The 20,442-nt window shown below is 38.8% G+C and overlaps 1 protein-coding gene across 8 annotated transcripts in view; it reads left to right on the plus strand.

Moving 5' to 3' along the window:
* Positions 1-20,442, plus strand: part of LOC124168454 (fibronectin type-III domain-containing protein 3A) — a 435,474-nt gene that overhangs the window by 405,670 nt on the left and 9,362 nt on the right. For 7 of the 8 annotated variants that reach the window (XM_046546704.1, XM_046546703.1, XM_046546706.1 and 4 more), the window contains 11 exons: positions 1,954-2,226; positions 4,883-5,043; positions 7,725-7,918; positions 8,792-9,016; positions 9,798-10,031; positions 12,819-13,107; positions 14,156-14,416; positions 15,203-15,278; positions 15,427-15,648; positions 16,780-17,078; positions 19,469-20,202. In XM_046546704.1, coding sequence (XP_046402660.1) covers positions 1,954-2,226; positions 4,883-5,043; positions 7,725-7,918; positions 8,792-9,016; positions 9,798-10,031; positions 12,819-13,107; positions 14,156-14,416; positions 15,203-15,278; positions 15,427-15,648; positions 16,780-17,078; positions 19,469-20,202 — 2,968 coding nt within the window. The remainder of the gene's footprint in view (positions 1-1,953; positions 2,227-4,882; positions 5,044-7,724; positions 7,919-8,791; positions 9,017-9,797; positions 10,032-12,818; positions 13,108-14,155; positions 14,417-15,202; positions 15,279-15,426; positions 15,649-16,779; positions 17,079-19,468; positions 20,203-20,442) is intronic. The other variant, XM_046546707.1, reaches the window with a different exon arrangement.

The following is a 20,442-nucleotide window of genomic DNA, read 5'->3' on the forward strand; positions in this document are numbered from 1 at the left end:
CACAGAAATTCAAGTTGAATGCCTATTTTTTTTTGTAAATTACATGACATTATTTTAACTCTTGATTGCATGAATTTCTAAATACAAGCCAAAAATTTGCCAGTACCTTCCTGCGGAAATCTTATAGCTAATTTTTCAATGAACTGGTCTTTGCTCTGCTTCATTTTTGTGGTAGCTAATAGAGAAATGCTACCTTACCTATGATAGATGGTATTGTTGAGCTCTTGAACCTTGCTTAGAGTATGAGTGTAAATGTTAAATATAATTACCTCCATAAAATGCGCATACAGAAGTGAAAGTCTATGCTGTGCCACTCCTTTTTTTCATTTTGAAATGATACCTCATAAGACTGCGAGGTATTTAGATAACTGGCTATGCATGCATGATAACATGCTCTTTTGAAAAATTTCTTAACATCTCTTATCCAATATCATACCCTGAGGTTTTTTGATGCATTCTAATTTTCTTTGTGCAATGGAATTTGAAAATATCCTTATCTCCCTTTGACTTAATTTAATCCAATGGATGAGTTTAATGCATTTTCAATCTGTGTAATTTACTTATGGCTGTATTTTATTGAGGAGAAACTGAATGTTTCCTCTAAGTCCTAATTTTAGTTCTTTGGTTGAAATGATCTCAGGCTATGTATTTCGTTATCAAACTGGGAATGCTCCAGTAATTATTGGAGCCATCCATTGGTATATATACTACTCTTGTTAATCACACAACTAACCACGGAAACAGAGGATGTGATTTGATGACTTGTGAGTTTGCAACAGTACTGCCATATGCTTGTTGTTCCAGATGCTCTTTCCTTTCAAATTGTCTTGGAATTCGATTTGTACAAAAGTATGGAAAAACTAAAACATTAAATTTTTGTGATTTTTTTCCCTGCTACAAGCTTACTAAAGCCAGAAATAAAAATTTAATCCCAAGGGAAGAGGATTTTTCCAACATGATTTCCATTTTATCAGTTTAATAATCATATTATTTACTTCAGAAAGATGCTATTCTCATATTGCTGGAACACCCAGACCTTTTTATCTTGGCATCAAAGTATTGCAGAAAGATAAAGCACATTTTTCTTTGGGGTTGAATGCAATTGTGTTGATGTAAAAGATTCCTCATCCTGTATTATGCTTGTCAAATTTGTTTTGAGTTCACTGTACCAATGGTGCTACTGAAATTGTTGATATTATTAAGGAGGGGCCCTGAGAAAGGAACTGACCCCACTATGTCTGGGGTGAGGTTTACCCTCACCTATCCAATCTAACTGTATGGTTGAATTCAGAATGAGTGATTGAGTTCAATAAATGATTGAAATATGAAGGTCTTCATTTCTGGTTACTGTGGTGATGACAACAGTTTTGCTGGCTCTACTGCCAGAGTCTTCAGGTCGAAGACAAAAGCCTGTTGAGTGGAAAGCAACACATGATTTCTTCAGGTGGAAGATGTATTCCGTTAAGTAAGCTGGCAGTATTGCCACAGCAACCGATGCAGTAGTAACCAGAAATGAAGAACTTCATCACACGCCACACGATTCCCCGTTCTCACGTGATAAAAATATGAAATAACCAAAACTTTTGGTTGAATCAAAAAAGGAAAGACAATGGCAGGTTCCACAATTTAATAACTTCTGCGACTGGTTTCGAATACATAGTATCATCATCAGGCACTTTTGATAGAATTGTTTCCACATACATATATAGCATGCAAATTTGGTACTTTATGCATTGTCTTTCCTTTTTTGATTCATCATGAAGGAGTTCCATCATGTTTCGCCTGACACGATTGAATTTAACAAAACTTTAGGGACAGAGTGAGTGCATCTAGATCCTGCCCTATTTGTGAATACCTCCATTGCTTTGTTGCTCTCCTTAATGCTTGTGTATTATAATGCAACCTTGTCCAGTGCTTTGTGGATTGACGTAGACTTTCTCCCCGTCCCCGCAGGAGCCTCTCCTCCGCCCCACAGCCTTGCTCAATCCTCTTCCCCCTCTGCCTCCACTCCTCCCTCGTCTGCCTCCTCATCCGCCTCCACCTCTTCCTCGCCACCCGGCCACCAGCAACAACAGCAGCAAGTCCCCATGTTACACCGAGACGAGCGCACGCACAGGCAATATGTTAAGCTCAAGCGGAAGCTGGAGCAAAAGCACCTGCACGGCATGCGAGGACCAATTCAGGACGAAAGGCTGAGTCCGCCTCACCAGCTACTCACGAGAAGGGGTATGATTTAGTTGTTTTAAGCCTGAGTCGTACGATCATCTTTTCACGCTCAAGTGCAGGTATGGTGGCAACAACAGCTCAAGTGATGCCTCTCAGATGCCAGCATTTTAATGGATCAGGCAACTTTTTGCAGTGAGATGTCGTGGAAAAATATATCGAATAATAAAAGATATCGTATTGCCCACAAATTTTATATCTTCAATGAATAAAAACGAACAAACTTTGTATTAATCCACCAATTTATTTACGCGGTACGACTAGTTTCGACGCAGCGGCGTCATCCTCAGGATGACACGCAAAATCGTGAAGCGTTCCACATTTTTTTAGGTACCTGAGGATGATGCCGCTGCTTCAAAACTAGTCGTACCGCATAAATAAATTGGTGGATTAATACCAAGTTTGTTCGTTTTTATTCATTGAAATGAACTTCCACAAAGTTGAGTGTGTGACTATAGAGATTTTATATCTTCGTTTATCATTCAAAATTTGTGTGCAATACAATATCTTCGTATATCATTTTCATGGATGGCTGCTATGATAGGGATCACCACTCCTGTCCATCCATTAATCATTATTCCCATCAGTTGAGTTCATTCAATTATTTTGAGTCCACCTCACCAGTTACTCTCAAGAAGGGGTACGATTTAGATGTTTTAAGCTTGAATGAAACGATCATTTTTTGTACGTAATAGTTCAGGGATGGTGGCAATGACTACTCAAATGATGCCTCTTGGATGTCAGCATTTTCATGGATGGCTGCAATGATAGGGATCATCATCTATGTCCTTCAATTAACCATCATTTCAATCATTTGAACTCATTCAATTATCTCATAATGCTTTTACGGATGTCGAAATTTTCAGGGATGGCTGCAATGGTAGGGATCTCCATCCATTAATCACTGTATCAATTGACCTCATTCAATCAATATTTAGTCCGCCTCACCAGCTACCCTCAAGGAGGGGTATGATTTAGTTGTTTAAGCCATGAATATCGCCATCATTTTTCATGCACAAGTTGAGGGATGGCTGCATTAACAGCTCAAATTATGACTTGTCACCATTGGATGTCACCATTTTCAGGGATAGCAGCAACGATAGGGATTACTATCCCTTTCTATGCATTAGTCATCATTTCAATCAATTGAGCTCATTCAATTGTTTCATCATAGTTTCCATCATTGAACACGCATGTTAAACACAGCAGTTCGGGGATGGCAGCAATGACAGCTCAAATGATGCCACTCAAATTGCCTAATACAGCAGCAGCCAATCAGTGCATGATACCAAATGCATATTGTGATGATGCGATTGACCTTCATAAAATTATCCAAGTAATGGTGGCAATTAGCAAGCGCTAAAATCAAAGACTCCTCAAATGACCGAGTCATATAGAAAATTATGGCTTTTACCGTAATTTTTCCTGTCATTGACAAGCGTGGCTAAAATGATCGCTGGACTTGTGTGTGAAAAATAATCTGTGATTCAGGCTTAACTGCTTGTTGGTGATTTTAACATTGTAGCTTGGTTTTCAATCGTTTTTAAATATTTATTTTACATATCTTGCTAAACATACTAATGTGTGCATTTTGTGGTGATATTTCTCAGCCAGCTTGCTTTTGATCTAGTGCACTGTTACGTTATCAACCTGCTATTCTTGCCGCAATGAAGTGTCTCCCTACTCAATGATACATTTGGAACTAAAAATTCACCATGACCAGGAATCATATTCAAGCAGCATCCAGCCCTTAACGTATACTTGGATCGTTATATCTGGGTTTTATTTTTTCTCTCAGACTGCTAGCCTTTCACTGTTCAGTACATAAGTGTTGTTTTTAATTTTAGTTTTCATTGATGTCTTCAATTTTAAGTCATAGTTACTTCTCATGGCCAGCTGTTCATACCCTGTAATGGGTTTTCATGGCTGAATACTTCATAAGTGTTGGTTATTCTACAATCACATCTTTCTCTTTTTATATTTTACCATTGTATACATTAAGTTTTATTCATAAACTCATAATTCATAAATCTTTACCTTCCAAGTGGGTCTCTCTATTCCTAATTATTCATAGATTACAGAGAGTGTTCATTTTGCATGTTTCAGTGGTTGACAGTATTAAATTATCTCTGTAGTTGACTCACAGAAAACCTTAGATGGTGCTGGTTAAATCAGCATAGTAATTTAGGAAACCTTTGCCGTTTAAGAAATTATAAAAATGTATTTATCCATGGAATCAACATTACAAGCATATTTTACATTTCAAATAAGCAATGATATTTTTGTAATGTCTTTTAGGAATTTCTTATGTATAAATTGTCTCCAGACAAATTACAATGCAAATTCAAAAAATAAGTGAACTAATACCACATGTGATACATAAATGAATGCATGAAAAGATAAAAATTTGTAGTTCAATCTCAACCTGCCGAGCAAACAAAAAAAAAGGAGTAGTAAACGTTCCCTCAACAAAATAATACGTCTGGATTAACAAAAAGTAACCATTTTTTTTACTATTGATTACCTATTTGAACAGCTTGTACAATTCAACAATCTAGGAAATAATTTTAACCCTACGTGGATAAGTGTTTTTGTGGATGCATATGAAATACCCTTGCTTACTTTATTTTGTATGCCTCTTGTATATTCTCTCGTTTAGACATGGGGAATGGAATGATGTCTGGACGCAGGAGAAGTCGGGAGAGTGTTGGTATGGTGGCGTCAGTTGGGGATGACTTGAGCAACCAGCAGGACGAGGAAGTTGAAGGAGAGGCTGGCAAGCTTCTCTCTGAGCTTCTGGCCAGCACACGTCCCCCGCAGGTATGTTGTGAATTTGAATTACTAGCATCAATTATGGTGTTACTTATTATAGAAGTTCCACCGATTCAGGCTTGGTGTAGTGGAAGTTCGACATGCTTAAATAAAAGGTAGTTCCTCTTTTCCTCAATTATTTAAAGTTAATAATGCATTTCGGCTCAGAGAGCCATCATTTGGTTGTACCAGATCACCAGGTCACTCTGTGATTACCAGGTTTGAAATATAGTTATAAGTACCTTATGGAGAACTCATAATACAAAAAATATTCAGTTCACATAGTCATTATCAGGTTTAGCCGAACGTGTGGTATGCATTAATTAACTGTGGAAAAGTGCTACTACCTTCTATTTCAATATTTTCAAATACGCTGACCTCACATCTTATTTCATCCTTCAAGCATGAGTTTTTGGGCAAGATTTTTCCAGCTTCAATGAGATAATTTAAATATTCTGGCAATTCAATTGTTTTACTTGTTCTTGATGAAGATATGGACTTTTTATTCCACACATTCATGTTCAAGTGATTAGCTCTCCGTAGGGTATAACTATTTTTAAAACATGATCATTTTGTAACCGCATGTAGGATGTCTATGTTAATTTCCTCGCTGTGACACATTTTTCTAATCTCAGGATATCAACTTTTTAGAGTGCATACTCAGTTTCTCATACTTCTGCTTCTACTAGGTGACAGAAACTAATGTTATTTCCCAAATTAGGAGAAGTAACTTTCCCATTGAGACTTTAATTCCACTGTCTGAGTGATTCCTTAACTTGTATGCATAGATGATTCTGTGAGTTGGAATGGTTTGCAACATTAAATTCTTTAATAGTGGTGCCTATTTTCCTAAGAATCGTTTGAAATGGTATTGGGTCTGTATTCACTAGGCCTAAATCTGTTTATAATGCCATTTATTTAGCTTTTCTTCTTTGTAGGCTAAATCTAGCGATTATATTTAAAAAGATTGTTATAAGAGCTAGTAAGTTCTGCTCAACATTCCAATGTGTATAGTGGAAAAAGTTCCAAGTAAGCTCAACGAATCAAATACAAAGTTAAGTGCTGTTGCTCTTGTCCTTTGGGAAACATTTTTTCATTGAAAGTAAGCTTTAAAGAGAAATGATCAAAATGAAGTTGTTAATTTATTGATGATTATATTTTATTGAGGCCTTTTCCCAACCACATAAAATGCCTTTTCCTGTAAAGATTTGCGTTTTGATGAATCTGAATTTTATTCAAATATGACATGGATCCATTTCATGATGATCCTCTAATGATATCATTTTGAAGGATTTGAATGATATCATCTGCAGAATGTAAAGCTGCTTGTTGACAGTTTTCTTCATAAGTGCCATTAATATGCTAAAAGAAAATGCATGCATCAGTTGCTCTTAAAATTCTCAAGTATTTGTAATTCACTCATTAGTCATCATACCCTTGGGTGTGTTCATTGCAAAATTCATATATGATGCATTTTTTATGTGAAATTTTAAGAAAATCAGCATTTAAAAATTTGAGATCCCTAGATATTACAGTTTTTGTTGTCCTGTATTTGTTAATTGAGAACCTCGATAAAAATTGGCATGATGACAATAGAAATTGGATAGCATAGTTGCTCAGAAACCCATGGTTCAATTTCTGGTCCTGAGAAATTTTTCCCACGGCAATCACAGTGAATTTAATTGTCACTGAAGTGCTAGAATCAATATACAAAACATTTATTGCCAAACACAGCTTTAGTGCTGGTATATGATTCCAGGGCTGCCGACTTATAAAAAATATTGGGGGGGGGGGACATACTGGTGTCTTGCCCCGGGAAATTTTTATAAATAGTGAGTTTTGAAGTTTTTTTAAGCATTTTAGAAGTCATATGATAAACAATAGAACCCTGAAAACTTGACTCTCGATAGCTAAACACCCCGGGGAAAATAGACAAGCCTGACAAATCTTTTCCTCCCCCGCATAACGAATTTTTGAGGGGGCTCGGGCCCCCTCAGGCCCCATGGAGTCGGCACCACTGTATGATTCAGCACTGGTAGGGCTTCTCTGTAGCCTGAAATTGCCACCCTTTAAGGACTGCAGGGGCACCTAGCTCCTCTGCAAAATTGCCAACGGTAATTAAGGGCCGTATTCTTAGTGGACCCTACATATCCGTCCCTACATAACAAAAGGCCCCTACATGCGTTTCTCAGTCGACCATACATAAGTGGTGGGGGGTAATTCCATCGTCAAGTTCTCTGAGATGACGTAGATGATGGCGCAGTGCTAATTTTACACTCTGGTGGTGTAATGGAACTAACTATGAAACTAAGAAAAGACGACCGAAAATTTATGACCGAGCATATTGTTTTTGTAGGGTGTAGGACTGGTTCAGCTACCCTACATCAAGTAGGGCCTGTTTAGTTCCAAAAACGGCCATATGTAGGGCTTGATGTGGCGTATGTAGGGCGAGATCGGTTTATGTAGGGGCTGATGACGTATCCAGGGTTGGTTGGCCCTACAGGGTCGACTAAGAATACGGCCCTAAGGAACCCAAATAGTGCAGTGGTGTGGAAAGGTTATGGTCCGTGGTTCGATTCCCATCCCAGGAGAATTTTCTTCCATGGCAATTACTGTCAATTGGAGTATATTTGTGGTGTGTACTTCATTATGTTTTTCATCTCATCATCTGTGATTTGTGTTTGCTTTAGGTCTCCAACCTGGAGCCCCGTAGTGCCCTCCTCCACTGGTCGCAACCAACGACTGGAAGAGAGCCAACGGGCAGTGATGGATGTGTCACTGGCTTGCCATCTGGCTCCGAGCTGTGTTATGAAGTTCTTCTCAGTGAGAGAGGGAAGGAGGGGAAGTATAGGCTCATATACAGCGGCGATTCCCTCTCATGCAGGTAATTAGCATTCCAGCCATTTTTATTCTTCTTTTTGAATTTGCGCCATATTGTCCTTTTCGTTCTCAAGTGGCCAATATCTGGCCTGTGCTATTCTGGTGAAAAACCAAAGTAATCAATGTGTTTTGGCTTCTGTGCCAGAGTTCTGGTTCTTTTGGAAACCAAAGTTGAAAAATTTTAGCAGTGAAAGGGTGAAGTGAAATATTTGGAACAGATTAGCTATTTTTTCTATTGTTAATGGAATATGTTTTGTGTTATGATACTTATGATTGAAAAATAATCATTTCCATCTGATTAAAATGTTGAAAACCTTTGGATTATTCTACTCAATTTATTTAGCCCAATCAGTTTCGTGCTGTGCGATAGTCATATGTACTACATATATGTACTAACAACCTATTGTTGTTGTTCAGAAGTTGTACCCTTATGTGGCATTGTTTGAGGCTCTTACTTATTGAGTAAATTAATGCCCAGCATAGATTTTACCGTCCCCCCTAGGCAGTAGTGCAGCAAGGAGGGGTTTTGGGGGAAACCCTCCCCCCCAGAGCTCAGAGAAATTTTAATTTGAATCCGTTTTACACAATTGGATTAATATTATTTATATAATGGTGTAAGGATCAATAAAATATTCCTCAGAAAGCCGTAAAACTCACCATTTTGAACCTTTCATCTTAAAAATTTTCTGGGGGAGAGCCCTCGCACCTCTTGCTTACCCTGGTGGGTACTCCACACCCCCAACCCCAGTATTAGTTCCACCTAAAACCCCCCCCTAGCCTTAATTCCTAGCTATGCCCCTGCCCTTAGGTGCTCATGGTGCTGAAAAAGAAGTGACAGTTTATGAAATGAAATGTTTTTGTTTGTTTTTTTCTGTAGAGTGGAAGACTTGAGGCCTGGTACAGACTACTGGGTGAAGCTTCAGGTGAGGTGGAGGAGGAAAAGTGTGATGCAGTCAATGGGAGGTGGCGAAGGCTCGCTGGGATCGTGGGAAGGTGCTGGGCCCCCATCGGAGCCGACAGCATTTTCCACACCCCCGTGTGCTCCTGATGCACCCATGCCTCCCAAACTGATTAGCCGAGGAAGGACCAATTTACAGCTTAGGTGAGAGCAGCATCCCTCATTTCTTGCATATAATTCTCAATGGTTTTTTTTTTAACTCATAGGCTTGTCAGGGATATAGAATTATAGAGTAGAATAATAATTGTAGAATAATAGGATGTAGAATAATGTCACTCACCATAGTATGCATATGAGATGTTGAACATTTCATTTGTGGCATATTTTGAACCAAAACCAGAATAATATCACATTATCGCATAGCAATTCATTTATTTTAATGTATTTGAAGGTAATGTTATAAGAATCTCTTTTTATACGACAGTGTACTCGTGTAATTACACGCATATCTTTAATTGTAGGCCTCATGAGGGTGATGACCTGTTTATATCGATCTAATCAATTATTAAGCTGCCGTGAAAAGAATGGCTTGGTTTTAAGAAAGTTATAAATATTTAGAGGTTTTTATTCATTTTCAGTAAATATTATGAAGTTTTTTTTTTCATTTATTATATTTGCGATCAAACTCTACTCTGCTGTAAAGAAGAAATACAGAAGTTTGATTTAGTTGCCAAAGGTGAATTTTGTTTTAATTTTTATCTGTTTCAATGGCAGCTGTGAAGGAGTGTGTTAAGAATGTGTACCTGTTACTTGGTTTTTCAAGCTTGTAACGAATTAACTTTTCACACCTATCATCTGTGGAGATATTATGTTAAACTTTTCAAGGTTAAATGGTGGAAATAATCTTATTTAGCAGAAATTTCTCTATAAGATAGTTATGCACCGTCAAGTTTGATCTTATTTCTATTTGTCTTTCATTGACTAGATGGAATGCTGGTGTTGACAATGGCTCGCATATAAGCCAGTATGTGTTAGAATGGGACCAAGGGAGGCAGATATTGGGTGGGGAGACCATTGGAGAGGATGAGGTTGGACCACCGCCTGAATTGACATTCACCGAAGTGTATCGTGGCCGTGGCAAGCAGACCACCCTCAGCAAGCTGCAGCCATCAACCTGCTACTCTTTCCGAGTGTACGCAATCAATGAATGTGGGAAGAGGTAACAGAAAGTCCTTATTTTAATCTCTATTCATGTAACATAGTTTTACCTTGTACCTGGTCAGTGGCGCCGACTCCATGGGGCCTGAGGGGGCCTGAGCCCCCTCAAAAATTCGTTATGGGGGGATAAAAAGATGTGTCAGGCTTCTCGATTTTCCTCGGAGTGTCCAGATATCAGGATTCGAGTTATCAAGGCTCTTAATGTTAATCATATGACTCTTCTAAAATGCTTAAAAAACTAAAAACTCACTACTTATAAAATTTCCTGGGGCTAGATCCCCGGTTTGGGCCCCCCCAATATTTTTTGTAAGTCGGCACCCCTGTACCTGGTAGACTCTTGTTAATACAAACAATGTTATTACAATGTTCTCGTTATTACGAAGCAATTCGTTGGTCCTGACAAATTTCGTTATTACAAAAGTACTAACCTCAGTCCCGGTCCCAGCGGATACAGAATGAACTTTGTAATGAAGTTATGTGGAAAAGCAACGGCATTTAAGTGGATATACACTAAGCTACGTTATCATCATTGATCTACGTTTAAGTTCTCTTCTTGTACTTTGCCCAAGAGCATCAATTTTGGTTCTTTCTTCAGTAGGAGATACTTCAATACGCACGCAGCATCATATAATAAGCTTCATTCCTGTGGAATTATGGTGGCCCACTCATAAACACTCGTAGATTAGTTGTACAGTTAGTCATCTTCCTACGCACATTAGATTTACGACCTTTCAGAGGTACAAACATTCGAAAAATTCAAGCGTGCCCAAAATTTCAAATTTGGCGCCTTTGGAGTTTGGCGATGCAACATGATGTGGTATAGCGGAACTCGCAATTTGGGCATAATCTGAACAAAGCATCATATTATCCGGTGTGAAGTCATGAACTGTTCAGCATTTCGCCCCTTTTTCTCCCCGCAGACAGTGATTTTTTTCGGCTCAGGCTACATTGCAAGCTAGATCAGTTCGTCACAATCGTGCGTTAGTGCAATATTGTGATGTAGTGTTGCATTCTGCAGGATAACCACTCTCCTCGATGCCTTGTATACAGTCCAGCCGGCGAGAGTTGTCCGATGGAAGTTCAAAAGGAGGGGCGGAGAACCCTGCGCCAGCATGTTTTGCAGCCAATCGCTGTCCCCCAAAGGCACCTCACACCCTCACCTCGTCATACAGCGTTGTCACATGCATATGAAGTACTGAAACAAGCGTGAGCCATCAAAACAAGCCTTTTCTTCGAATCATCAAAGCAGGGCCCTCATTCTTCATTTGCCCAGGGGCATCATTCTTCCTTTGGGCCCTTCACGTTTGTTGTCCTTTCCAGCTGCTTTCTTAAGGGAAGCCTTTTGTTTACAGGTGAGGTGGGCGTTTCCCTTTCTTACCTGGCAACCTCGCCCCCTAACCTGATATAGACCCTTCTAAATGCCATCGGACAACTCTCGGCGGCCGGACTGTAGGTTTATCAACTTACAAGTATGTTTTTTTTCTTTCGATGATTCCTAAAAGAAACATTCATACGAACTTTGTTATTATGAACCTCCGGTTTTTTGGTCCCACGAACGTCATAATCACAGTATTCTACTGAATATATTTATTCTTGTTTAGCAAGTATTATAAGGCTGGAAAAGGCAAATTAGTTCATTTCATTCTTTTAAAATTCCAAGCTTCTGGATTTGTAAGGAAATTGGTTGAAGCACAAGGATGGAGAAATTCAGTGTGTAGTGTCAAATTATTCTCTGGTTGGTTTGGTTATAATCGTATTTGGCTGAAGAATAATGTTTCATGGTGTAACATATGCCTTTGCGACATTTTCAGAATCTGTGATTGCTAAATAGAAATCCTTATAGTATCTTTGACAAGACATGCCTACTAATCATCCAATTATTTGAAAAAGCATTTCTAATTCTGAATTAAGTTAAAAATATTTTTGATACTATTGCTCACAATTGCATTTTAGCAAAACATGTATTACCTCATACACAAGCAATATTTTTTCATATAAAATTTAATCAAATTGGAAGGACTCTAGCTTTCAGTTCAGCCTGCTTGATGCAATTTCTACCTGCTGTTGTGAGTTTTGAATGGAATAGGCCAATTTTTTAGCCACTTTGCCTGGTGAGACCATGAATGATTTACCGTGCATTTCTCTTTTTTTTAGTAATCCTGTTAGATCTTCTAATGAATCATTCAATCAGTCATTTCATTGTTCAAGATAACAACAGTGGTACAATAAAAATTAACAGTCCCTGCAAAAGTGAATCGTTACTTTTGTGCCTGATATGGTGACTTATTTGGGCTTAGAAACAATTTTTGATGTTGGATAAATCTGTGACATACAAATTTGAGCACAAATTTGGAAATACAGTAAAACCCACCTGGTTGCCTCAACTATAAATTTAGCAACATCATTCTTTCCTGATAATCATGCATTTAACACGTTGCGTACTGGGTATTTAAATTCCTAGGAATGCCGATTCTGGGTGGAGGTGTTGAGATTGGAATTATGTGCCTATTAGGGCGTAATGCCTTTGGTTTAAACATGGTTAAAAAGCTAATGTTTAGAATATAACTTCACCCAATCAACGTTATGATGCATCAATTCATTATGAGTAACGAACAGCAACTGAAAACATACTAACGAATACGTATTGTACGCTTTAAAATTGTTTAGGTCGACACGCCTAAATGACGAGAATCTTAGTCATCCGTCCGGAAAGTTTGGGAAAAAAATGACAAGAATTCTTGCCATCCGTACACAAACGTGTTAACAATGTTTGTTTCCATTCCTCTAGTGACTACAGTGAAGTGGTGCAGTTGTGGACTAGTGGCAGCCCTCCTGCTCAACCCCCGCCTCCCACTCTCCGGGAGGCTCGTGTCAATTCCTTATCGTTGGCGTGGGACAACCGCAAGAGTGATGGCAAGGGCTATCGAGGGGATGACAACTCCAGGAATGGAACCCTGGAGTACACCCTTCAGATGGAAGATCCTTCCACCGGCCATGGTTTCCTTCCCGTGTACTCTGGTGTTGTCACACATTGTACATGTAGTGGGCTTGCTAGGCATTCTGAGTTTAAATTCAGGGTGAGTTGAAAAAAGTGGATTTATGAATACATAATGTTCATTGGATGTTCATGTTTTAGGATGGGTTTCACCTAGAATCGATTCAAGATATGATTTGAGTCGTTTTTGTGCATGCTTTTTTATATGCTAAATTGTGCTGATTTTGTTCCCACACACGCACAACACATAATCATTTATTTAGTTTCAATTAGGGATGTGCGAGTAGTATTTTTTTTATCTCGATTCAAGTATTGACTTGTGAGTGGCGAGTCAAGTCAAGTCGTTTAACCAACCATAGTCCATTACCAGTCCATTTTCCAATCCCCTTGTTCATTTTCTCTTCTGAACGCATGGCGTTATATAAAAGGGAAACGAGAGGAGGAACATTGATGGTAACTCTGTCAGAATTAGGAGATGAATGAAAATGAATGCGTCTTGAACAGTTCTAATAAGACATTTGAAATGAATTGACCTTTAGTACTTTGTCGAAAGTGTAGTTTAATTGTCTTTTCTTACACGAGTTTGATGATGGCTCTTCATGTTGGCAAATTTCTGAACCTACTGGCCTCAACAGCTCCATAACCAAAACTACTCGACTCGAAATTTGTAATAGTACTCGAAGCACTCGAGTTTAGTACCAACTACTTGACTCAACTTGTACTTTAGAGTACTCACACTTCAGTGGCATAGCAACAGGCCCAGGGGGTCCGGAAGCCCCCCCAATTATAAAAACCCATTTACTTTGCTTCATAAAATAAATAAAATATTTGAAAAATCATGAATTTATAAAAGAAATCTTTGGAAAATAAAGTTTTTTCGATAATGATAAGTGTTGAAATTAGTTTAAAACCGTCTACTTAGTACCTTGTTTCAAAAACATTTACCCCCCTGGTTTTTTTTTGCCTCCCCAAAGGAAATTCCTTGGCTTCGCCTCTGTCACACATCCCTAGTTTTAAGCCCTATTTTTGTACAAAATGCACTTTTGACATTGGAACATTTACTTGCGCTGATGCTTTACTACTGTCATTGATGCTGCTTTGATTTTAATGTGTTTACGATTCATTTGCAGCTAAGGGCAGCGAATGAGGAGGGGCCATCCAAGTGGTCGGATGAGGTTTCCTACCTCACCCTGCCGGCTCCACCCACGGCTCCATCCCGCCCTGTCCTTGTGAAGCCTCACGTGGGCCGAGGTAAAGGCGGGGGCCAGCAAAGGTCTAAGCCTCCAGAAAGCTCACTCACTGTCCATGCTTCGAGTTTCTCACCTAGGAAAGGCTCCAACCAAATCACCCCTGCCCCATCACCTGGCTGTCCTGTTGGTCACCCCATTAAGGTCAGTTAAAAGCCATCTCTAGAAGAGTTCAAAGAACTTCTTTCTCCAATTCTTTATGCTGTACATAGAGTAAAGTCAACTTTGGCCCTTTTACTTCCAACGGGCCGATATATCGGCCCTCGCTGGTTGAGCGAAAACCGCCAGGGGCCGATTTATCAGCCAGACTCATTTCACTTTTTTTCATGATTGTGGCCTTTTCAACGACTGTAATATAAGTAAATCCACATAATCTATCTTTGGTCAGAAGATATAAATATATCTTAAGAATGGGAAAAAATCTAGGCATATTAAATAAAATTAAATAGCTGAAATTTTTTAAATCGGAAATGTTGCAAATTCCGAAAAATAGCCTTGGCAGTCTTCGTACATCCCACCCGAAATGGGCTGGCATTAAAAGGGTTAATGCATTAAAAACTAACCAACATAATAGCCGTGTCCAAATCCTGTAGAAAAGTATGGCTCCCACATTGATAGGGGCAATGGATTGCCAAATGTTGAATGGTGATTTTATATGTTACTTATGTTATTGGAAGTTCTTAGCCCTAAGTAACTCAAACATGGACTGGTCATACAATGATGTATTCACATGGAGATTTAAAATACCTGTTACATTTATTTTTTATTTCTTGTCTCTTTGTCCAATATTTAATGTGTTGGAATGTAAGTAGCAAATCTACGGATGGCAACTCCTCTTTCCTCCAATATTTATATTATTGAATTTTTCTGGTAATTCAACCTATTGAAAAATATTTCTGAATTTTAAAAGTACTTATTTATTTATTACAGGTTAAATGGGATCCCCCCTCTGATAATGGAGGTGCACCAATTGCTTTATATACCCTTCAAATGGATAGTGGTTCAGGTAAATAATTGTTGTTTTTTACTTGCTAAATGATGTGCATATAAGATTTTTCATTTTTAATCATCCATGAATTGATTTCTGAGCTGCAAATGTAGTTTTAAAATGTTAAATATGCTAACCGTATATAAAAAAATATTTTGTCTTTTAGGTTTTGAGACTGTATACACTGGCCTAGAGAATGAATATACAATTAAAGCACCTATTCCTGGCACTACATATCGTCTGAAAGTCTCGTGTAGTGGACCTGGTGGTCACGGTCCATTCTCAGACATCACTTCCATTGTGGCTGATATTGTTCCTCCATCTGCTCCCCTCAAGCCTAGAGTAATTAATGCTCGCACCAGGCCTACATCTCTGAGTATTAAATGGGGTAAGCTGAGTGTTTTGTCAATAAGTTATTTTGATTCAGTATAGTGGTAGAAAAGTTTTGGTCGAAATCGATTTTCAAGCAGTCGACTTATAATTGTAATGAAAAGCTTGACTTTAAAAAAAAATGGAAAGTTGAACTAAATGATTAATTAATTTTGAAAAATTAGTGTTTTTTTTTAAATTCAGTTCGTACAAAAACATATGTAATAGTCATTCGAAAAACACTCAGTACACATTTGAAAAAAATCTACTCAAAGTACATATGTAATTGAATTATAAGTTGTAACAATTTACAAATGCATGCGCATATATGTTTTGGGATCACTGCTTGGAACCCTTGAGCTCGTATAAAATTTTCGAGAAAGACCAACTGATTGAGATGCTTTCTTGATGATAGAGTGTGTGGATTTTACCAGCCTTAGAGAAAAGTCTTTCACTCGGGACAGATGACGTAATCATAGGCTGGTAGGTACTGAGATCAAATGAAATGTTCAAGATCAAAGTTGAAAAATCAAGTTTGAATCGAAACTCAAAGATCATGGCTCAATCTCAATATCCTCAATCTTTGACTACCTATTAAAATTTGAATTTTGTTAAAGCTAAAAGATGAGTAAAATCTAAAGAAAAAACTTTAATTATACAGCTGGTTTCATCCAGGTCGAATCAAGAAAAAAATTTTCTGTGGATTTCACTAACTATTTAACCTATTTTCAGGTTGCTGAACTAAGTTGTACATCATACCTTTAATTGTATGCCCTAGGCTCTATGTAGTTTAAAATTTTTGCCGAAATTAAGAAGAAAGTGAAACTAGAAACTTGTTATTTCTTTAATTAATCTGAAATGTACAAATTATATTAATTTCTCATATTTTGGTTTCAAAGTTCCGAAAACTTTTTGTGTCATTTTTTAAAATGAAGTTGAAACTTGTGATGTAATATAAATACTATGCTTTCATTGTACCACTATGTAGGATAAATGGAACCTTCTGACCAGCCCAAGGCTTAGAAGGACCAAGTTGTATATGCTAATAAAGGCAATCCATATATTTATCCTTATTTCTTACACCTTTGAATCAAAATTTTTGCATGCATTGTGAACCTTGTAAAACTGCAGTTCACTCGTTCCTATTCAGGTGGTCCCGAATTCAATGGAGGAGCAGCCGTCACGGATTATGAAGTGGACATGCTGGAAGACGAGGAAGGGGACAACGAGGGTGCAGAGGGGGAAAGTCGTCATTCCGAGTCGGAGAGCGGTGATATCAAGAAGCAGGGGAATGACGATGGTGATAAGAAGTCGGAGGGACCACTAGGTGGGAGGAATAGGAAGAAAAGGAGGACGGTGTACAGGGGGAAGGAACTGGAGTGCACGGCTGCCGAACTTCTCCCCGGGAGGACGTATGCTTTCCAAGTCCGAGCCTACAACAGGGCTGGGGTGAGAACAGTCTTCCATTGATCTCTTAACTCTTTTTTAGTGGCAGCCTATTTTTCCCAGGGGTTATTTGGCAAATTAGTATGTTTTCACTAGTGATAGGTCAAGTCCATTCCTCGATTCTCTGCCAAGAATTGGAATCAAAAATGAGTAATTACTAAGGTGAAAAATTGATTCGGATTTCAGTAGTAATAATAATAATTTATTACTCAACACAAATTACATGACAATAGAAAAATTGAGTAATTTTAGGTAGCTGCAAAGGATAACCTGTTTGAGGCTACCATCCAAAATAATAATACATTATGCTTTACATATAGTGTAGCTCATTTTGTGTTACCTTGATAATCTATGCTAACAAAGCTTAAGTGCGTACATGAAAAAAAACAAGTAAAGTTGTATTTATAATTCATTGACATCAATATTTTATAACAAAATGTTCTAAACTTTCTTTTGTGAGAAGCCAAGAATGTGCATTTTGCAAAAACTTTTTCAAATACTTTGAAATAAAGCATGATTGGGGTTAACAAATTAAAAACCTTTGGTCCTACGTACAAAAAACATCTTTTACACAAAGTCAAATTTGGTTGTGGTAAGGGCACACTTATTTTTCTTTTAGTTCTTCATAACACAAATTTATATACGACCGTGCTTCCAACTGTCATTTGAATTTTTGTACCACGTAATTTTAAAAACAAAGCACATTCAAAGACAGCGTAGTGAACATTTCTTCCTAGAGGACTGGTATTTTCCATGCCGCATTCCCATAGTGACATTAAGAATACATAAATTTTCTAAGTGCACAATGTTGTCATCGACTTCTACTGAGTGTTGTGTACTGTTGATAGAGTGGAATCACTGTCATATCGATCCCATCAGTGGCGTAACTAGGCATTTGCTTTGGGGGGGATGGGATGGCCTGGGATGGTGACCCTTTCCCCAAGTCAACGGGGTTTCCGGGAAAATTTTTGAGAAAATTTTTTGCCTGGAAATACATTTTACATAATTTTGGTGCTTAATATTTTACTTTAAGCAGATACAGTTATTATATATCAAAACTAGACAATAGTTTTAAATAATTTTTTTATTTGTCTGAGGCTTTGAGGGGGATCTATCCCCTCATCTCCACATAGTTACGCCACTGGATCCTATAAATGATCAAATTTATGTGTGTATCCAATGCCACGCAAGGATTACCTTTGGTGGTAATGGCATCAGAATTGGCAAAATCAGTATATTAGTAGAATCGGAATCGAAATGTCAGAAATGGAATCTGGATTTGAATGGCTAAAATTTTGGAATAGATCCGTCACTAGTGTGCACTTAAAAATTTATATGAAGTCTATCATGCCTTTTCTATAGCTAATTTTTTTTCATGTGCCCTTAATACTTATAGGTATGTTGAAGCGTGACAGATACTAAAAACAGTCACAAAAGCTACACAGAGCACAGAATGTGCAAATTTTAAAAAACCTGGGGGATGGATCGGCCCATGGTAATCTTTGCACATACACCCTGGGCCGATAGATTGGCCCGCTGGCACTATATGGGTTAAACCAGGTTTACATATGGAAGCAGGCTGCTATTGCAATGGTTCAAGAATGACATCTTGCTACTCTTATCTACACAGAAGTCCTAAGCACTTCTTGTTGGCATAGAAACAAAAGAAATGGCAGTTACGAAGGATAAATAATTTCCTCTTTTCTTCTAAGTGAGAAAATTAGTATTTGTCTTACCATTGATCCCTTAGAAGTAATAAATTGAAAAAAAACAATCTTTAATTATTGGTATGGAGGCTGTAATAGGTACTGTAATGAAAATTAAATGGATAAATGCCTTCCGGCTTAAGGTCCTGAACTAATTTCTTTTTTTAGTTTAGTGAACTTACTATTTGGTGTTTTACTGTTCTCCGTTTTTAGAATAGTATAATTTTAATTTGCCAACAATTTGAATGGAGGTGCCTCTTCATCTTGGAGCCCTAGGATGAAGCCTACTTAGCCTATAGGGCTTGGGTGTACTTCTGTGTGGAATGAATGTCTCCTGCTTTAATTCCTAGCCGGAGGAATGGAATATTGAGCATTTAACCCTTTCACTGCTGTGAATGTTCCTGGTGTGTTCGCATGGCAGGCTGCTGTGAACGCACATTTTCTTCCTGCCTGCCATACGCTCAGCGCTTTCACCGCATGTGATGGTTAGGTTACCTTAGAGTGCACCGTGGCGAAAGGGTTAAAGTTCATTCCATATTCCATACAGCAATATGCCTCAAAATGGTTTATACTGGTGCATCAATGTGCTGCGTAAATCTAAAAACAAGTATCATATGAAGTTTTCTTTTTTGCCCTTGAGATGTTCTCTCTCTGCAGAATAATTAAAGAGGTGTCTTTTGTTTCTAGGCTGGAAGTTGGTCTGACATGGTGGAAGGGTTGACTGGAGCTGGTCCTCCTTCGGCACCCATGAACCTTACTGCCTCTGCCAAGTCATTCAGCAATGTGATAGTGCAATGGGATGAACCTGCCTCTCTGAACGGGGCCCCAGTGTCCTCTTACCGGCTCGAGATGAGTGTGGGAAAAGAGGATGGCGAGGGAAGTAGTGACGGTTCAAAGGAGGAACCAGTGTTCTCTGCCATCCACACTGGCTCAAGTCGTTCCCACGAGGTGAAAGGCCTGTCCCCGGCCACTTCCTATTCGTTTAGAGTCCGAGCCATTAACTCTGCCGGGGTGGGCCCCTACTCGGCCACCTGTTTGTGCTGCACGCCCCCGTCAGTCCCAGGGCCCTTCCCCGGCCCGCCCCGCCTTGCCCCCCTCCTTGGTTCGTCGGCTGGCTCCCACGAGGAGCGACCCTCGTCCCGTGCGTCCTCTTCATCCTCGTCGACTTCCTCGTCTGCTGCCCTGACCACCTCCTCCTGTCATTCGTCGCCCGTGCTTGCGGAGGACGTCCAACCCGTTCCCTTGGCCTCGTGCACATCACTGGAGGTTGTGTGGGACGAGCCGCCTTGCAACGGTTCGTTCATCAGTCAGTATGTGGTCCACGTGTCGGAAGTGGGAGTGACGGGTGGAGACAGAGTCCTTGTTGTTCCTCCTGTTCTGTACGTAGTTATAGAAGACCTGCAGCCGGACACAGCGTATAGGTAAGTTTATTTATTATTATTTTTGAGGCAATTCTGTCCCTGGTCTATTTTAACCCTCGAATCCTATGAAGCAAAACTTTTGATCGGGTTTTCAAGGGATTGGACCTGCAGGATTTTACGCTTACCCATATTATCAGTGGCAAAAATCTCGCACAGGTGGGACTTAAAATAAAACACAGCAAAAATAAGACATCTTGGAGATAAATTTGGGTCATTATTGATATGTCAATGTGAAATGGC

This window comes from Ischnura elegans, chromosome 11 (genome assembly GCF_921293095.1).
Source record: "Ischnura elegans chromosome 11, ioIscEleg1.1, whole genome shotgun sequence".
Taxonomy (NCBI): domain Eukaryota; kingdom Metazoa; phylum Arthropoda; class Insecta; order Odonata; family Coenagrionidae; genus Ischnura; species Ischnura elegans.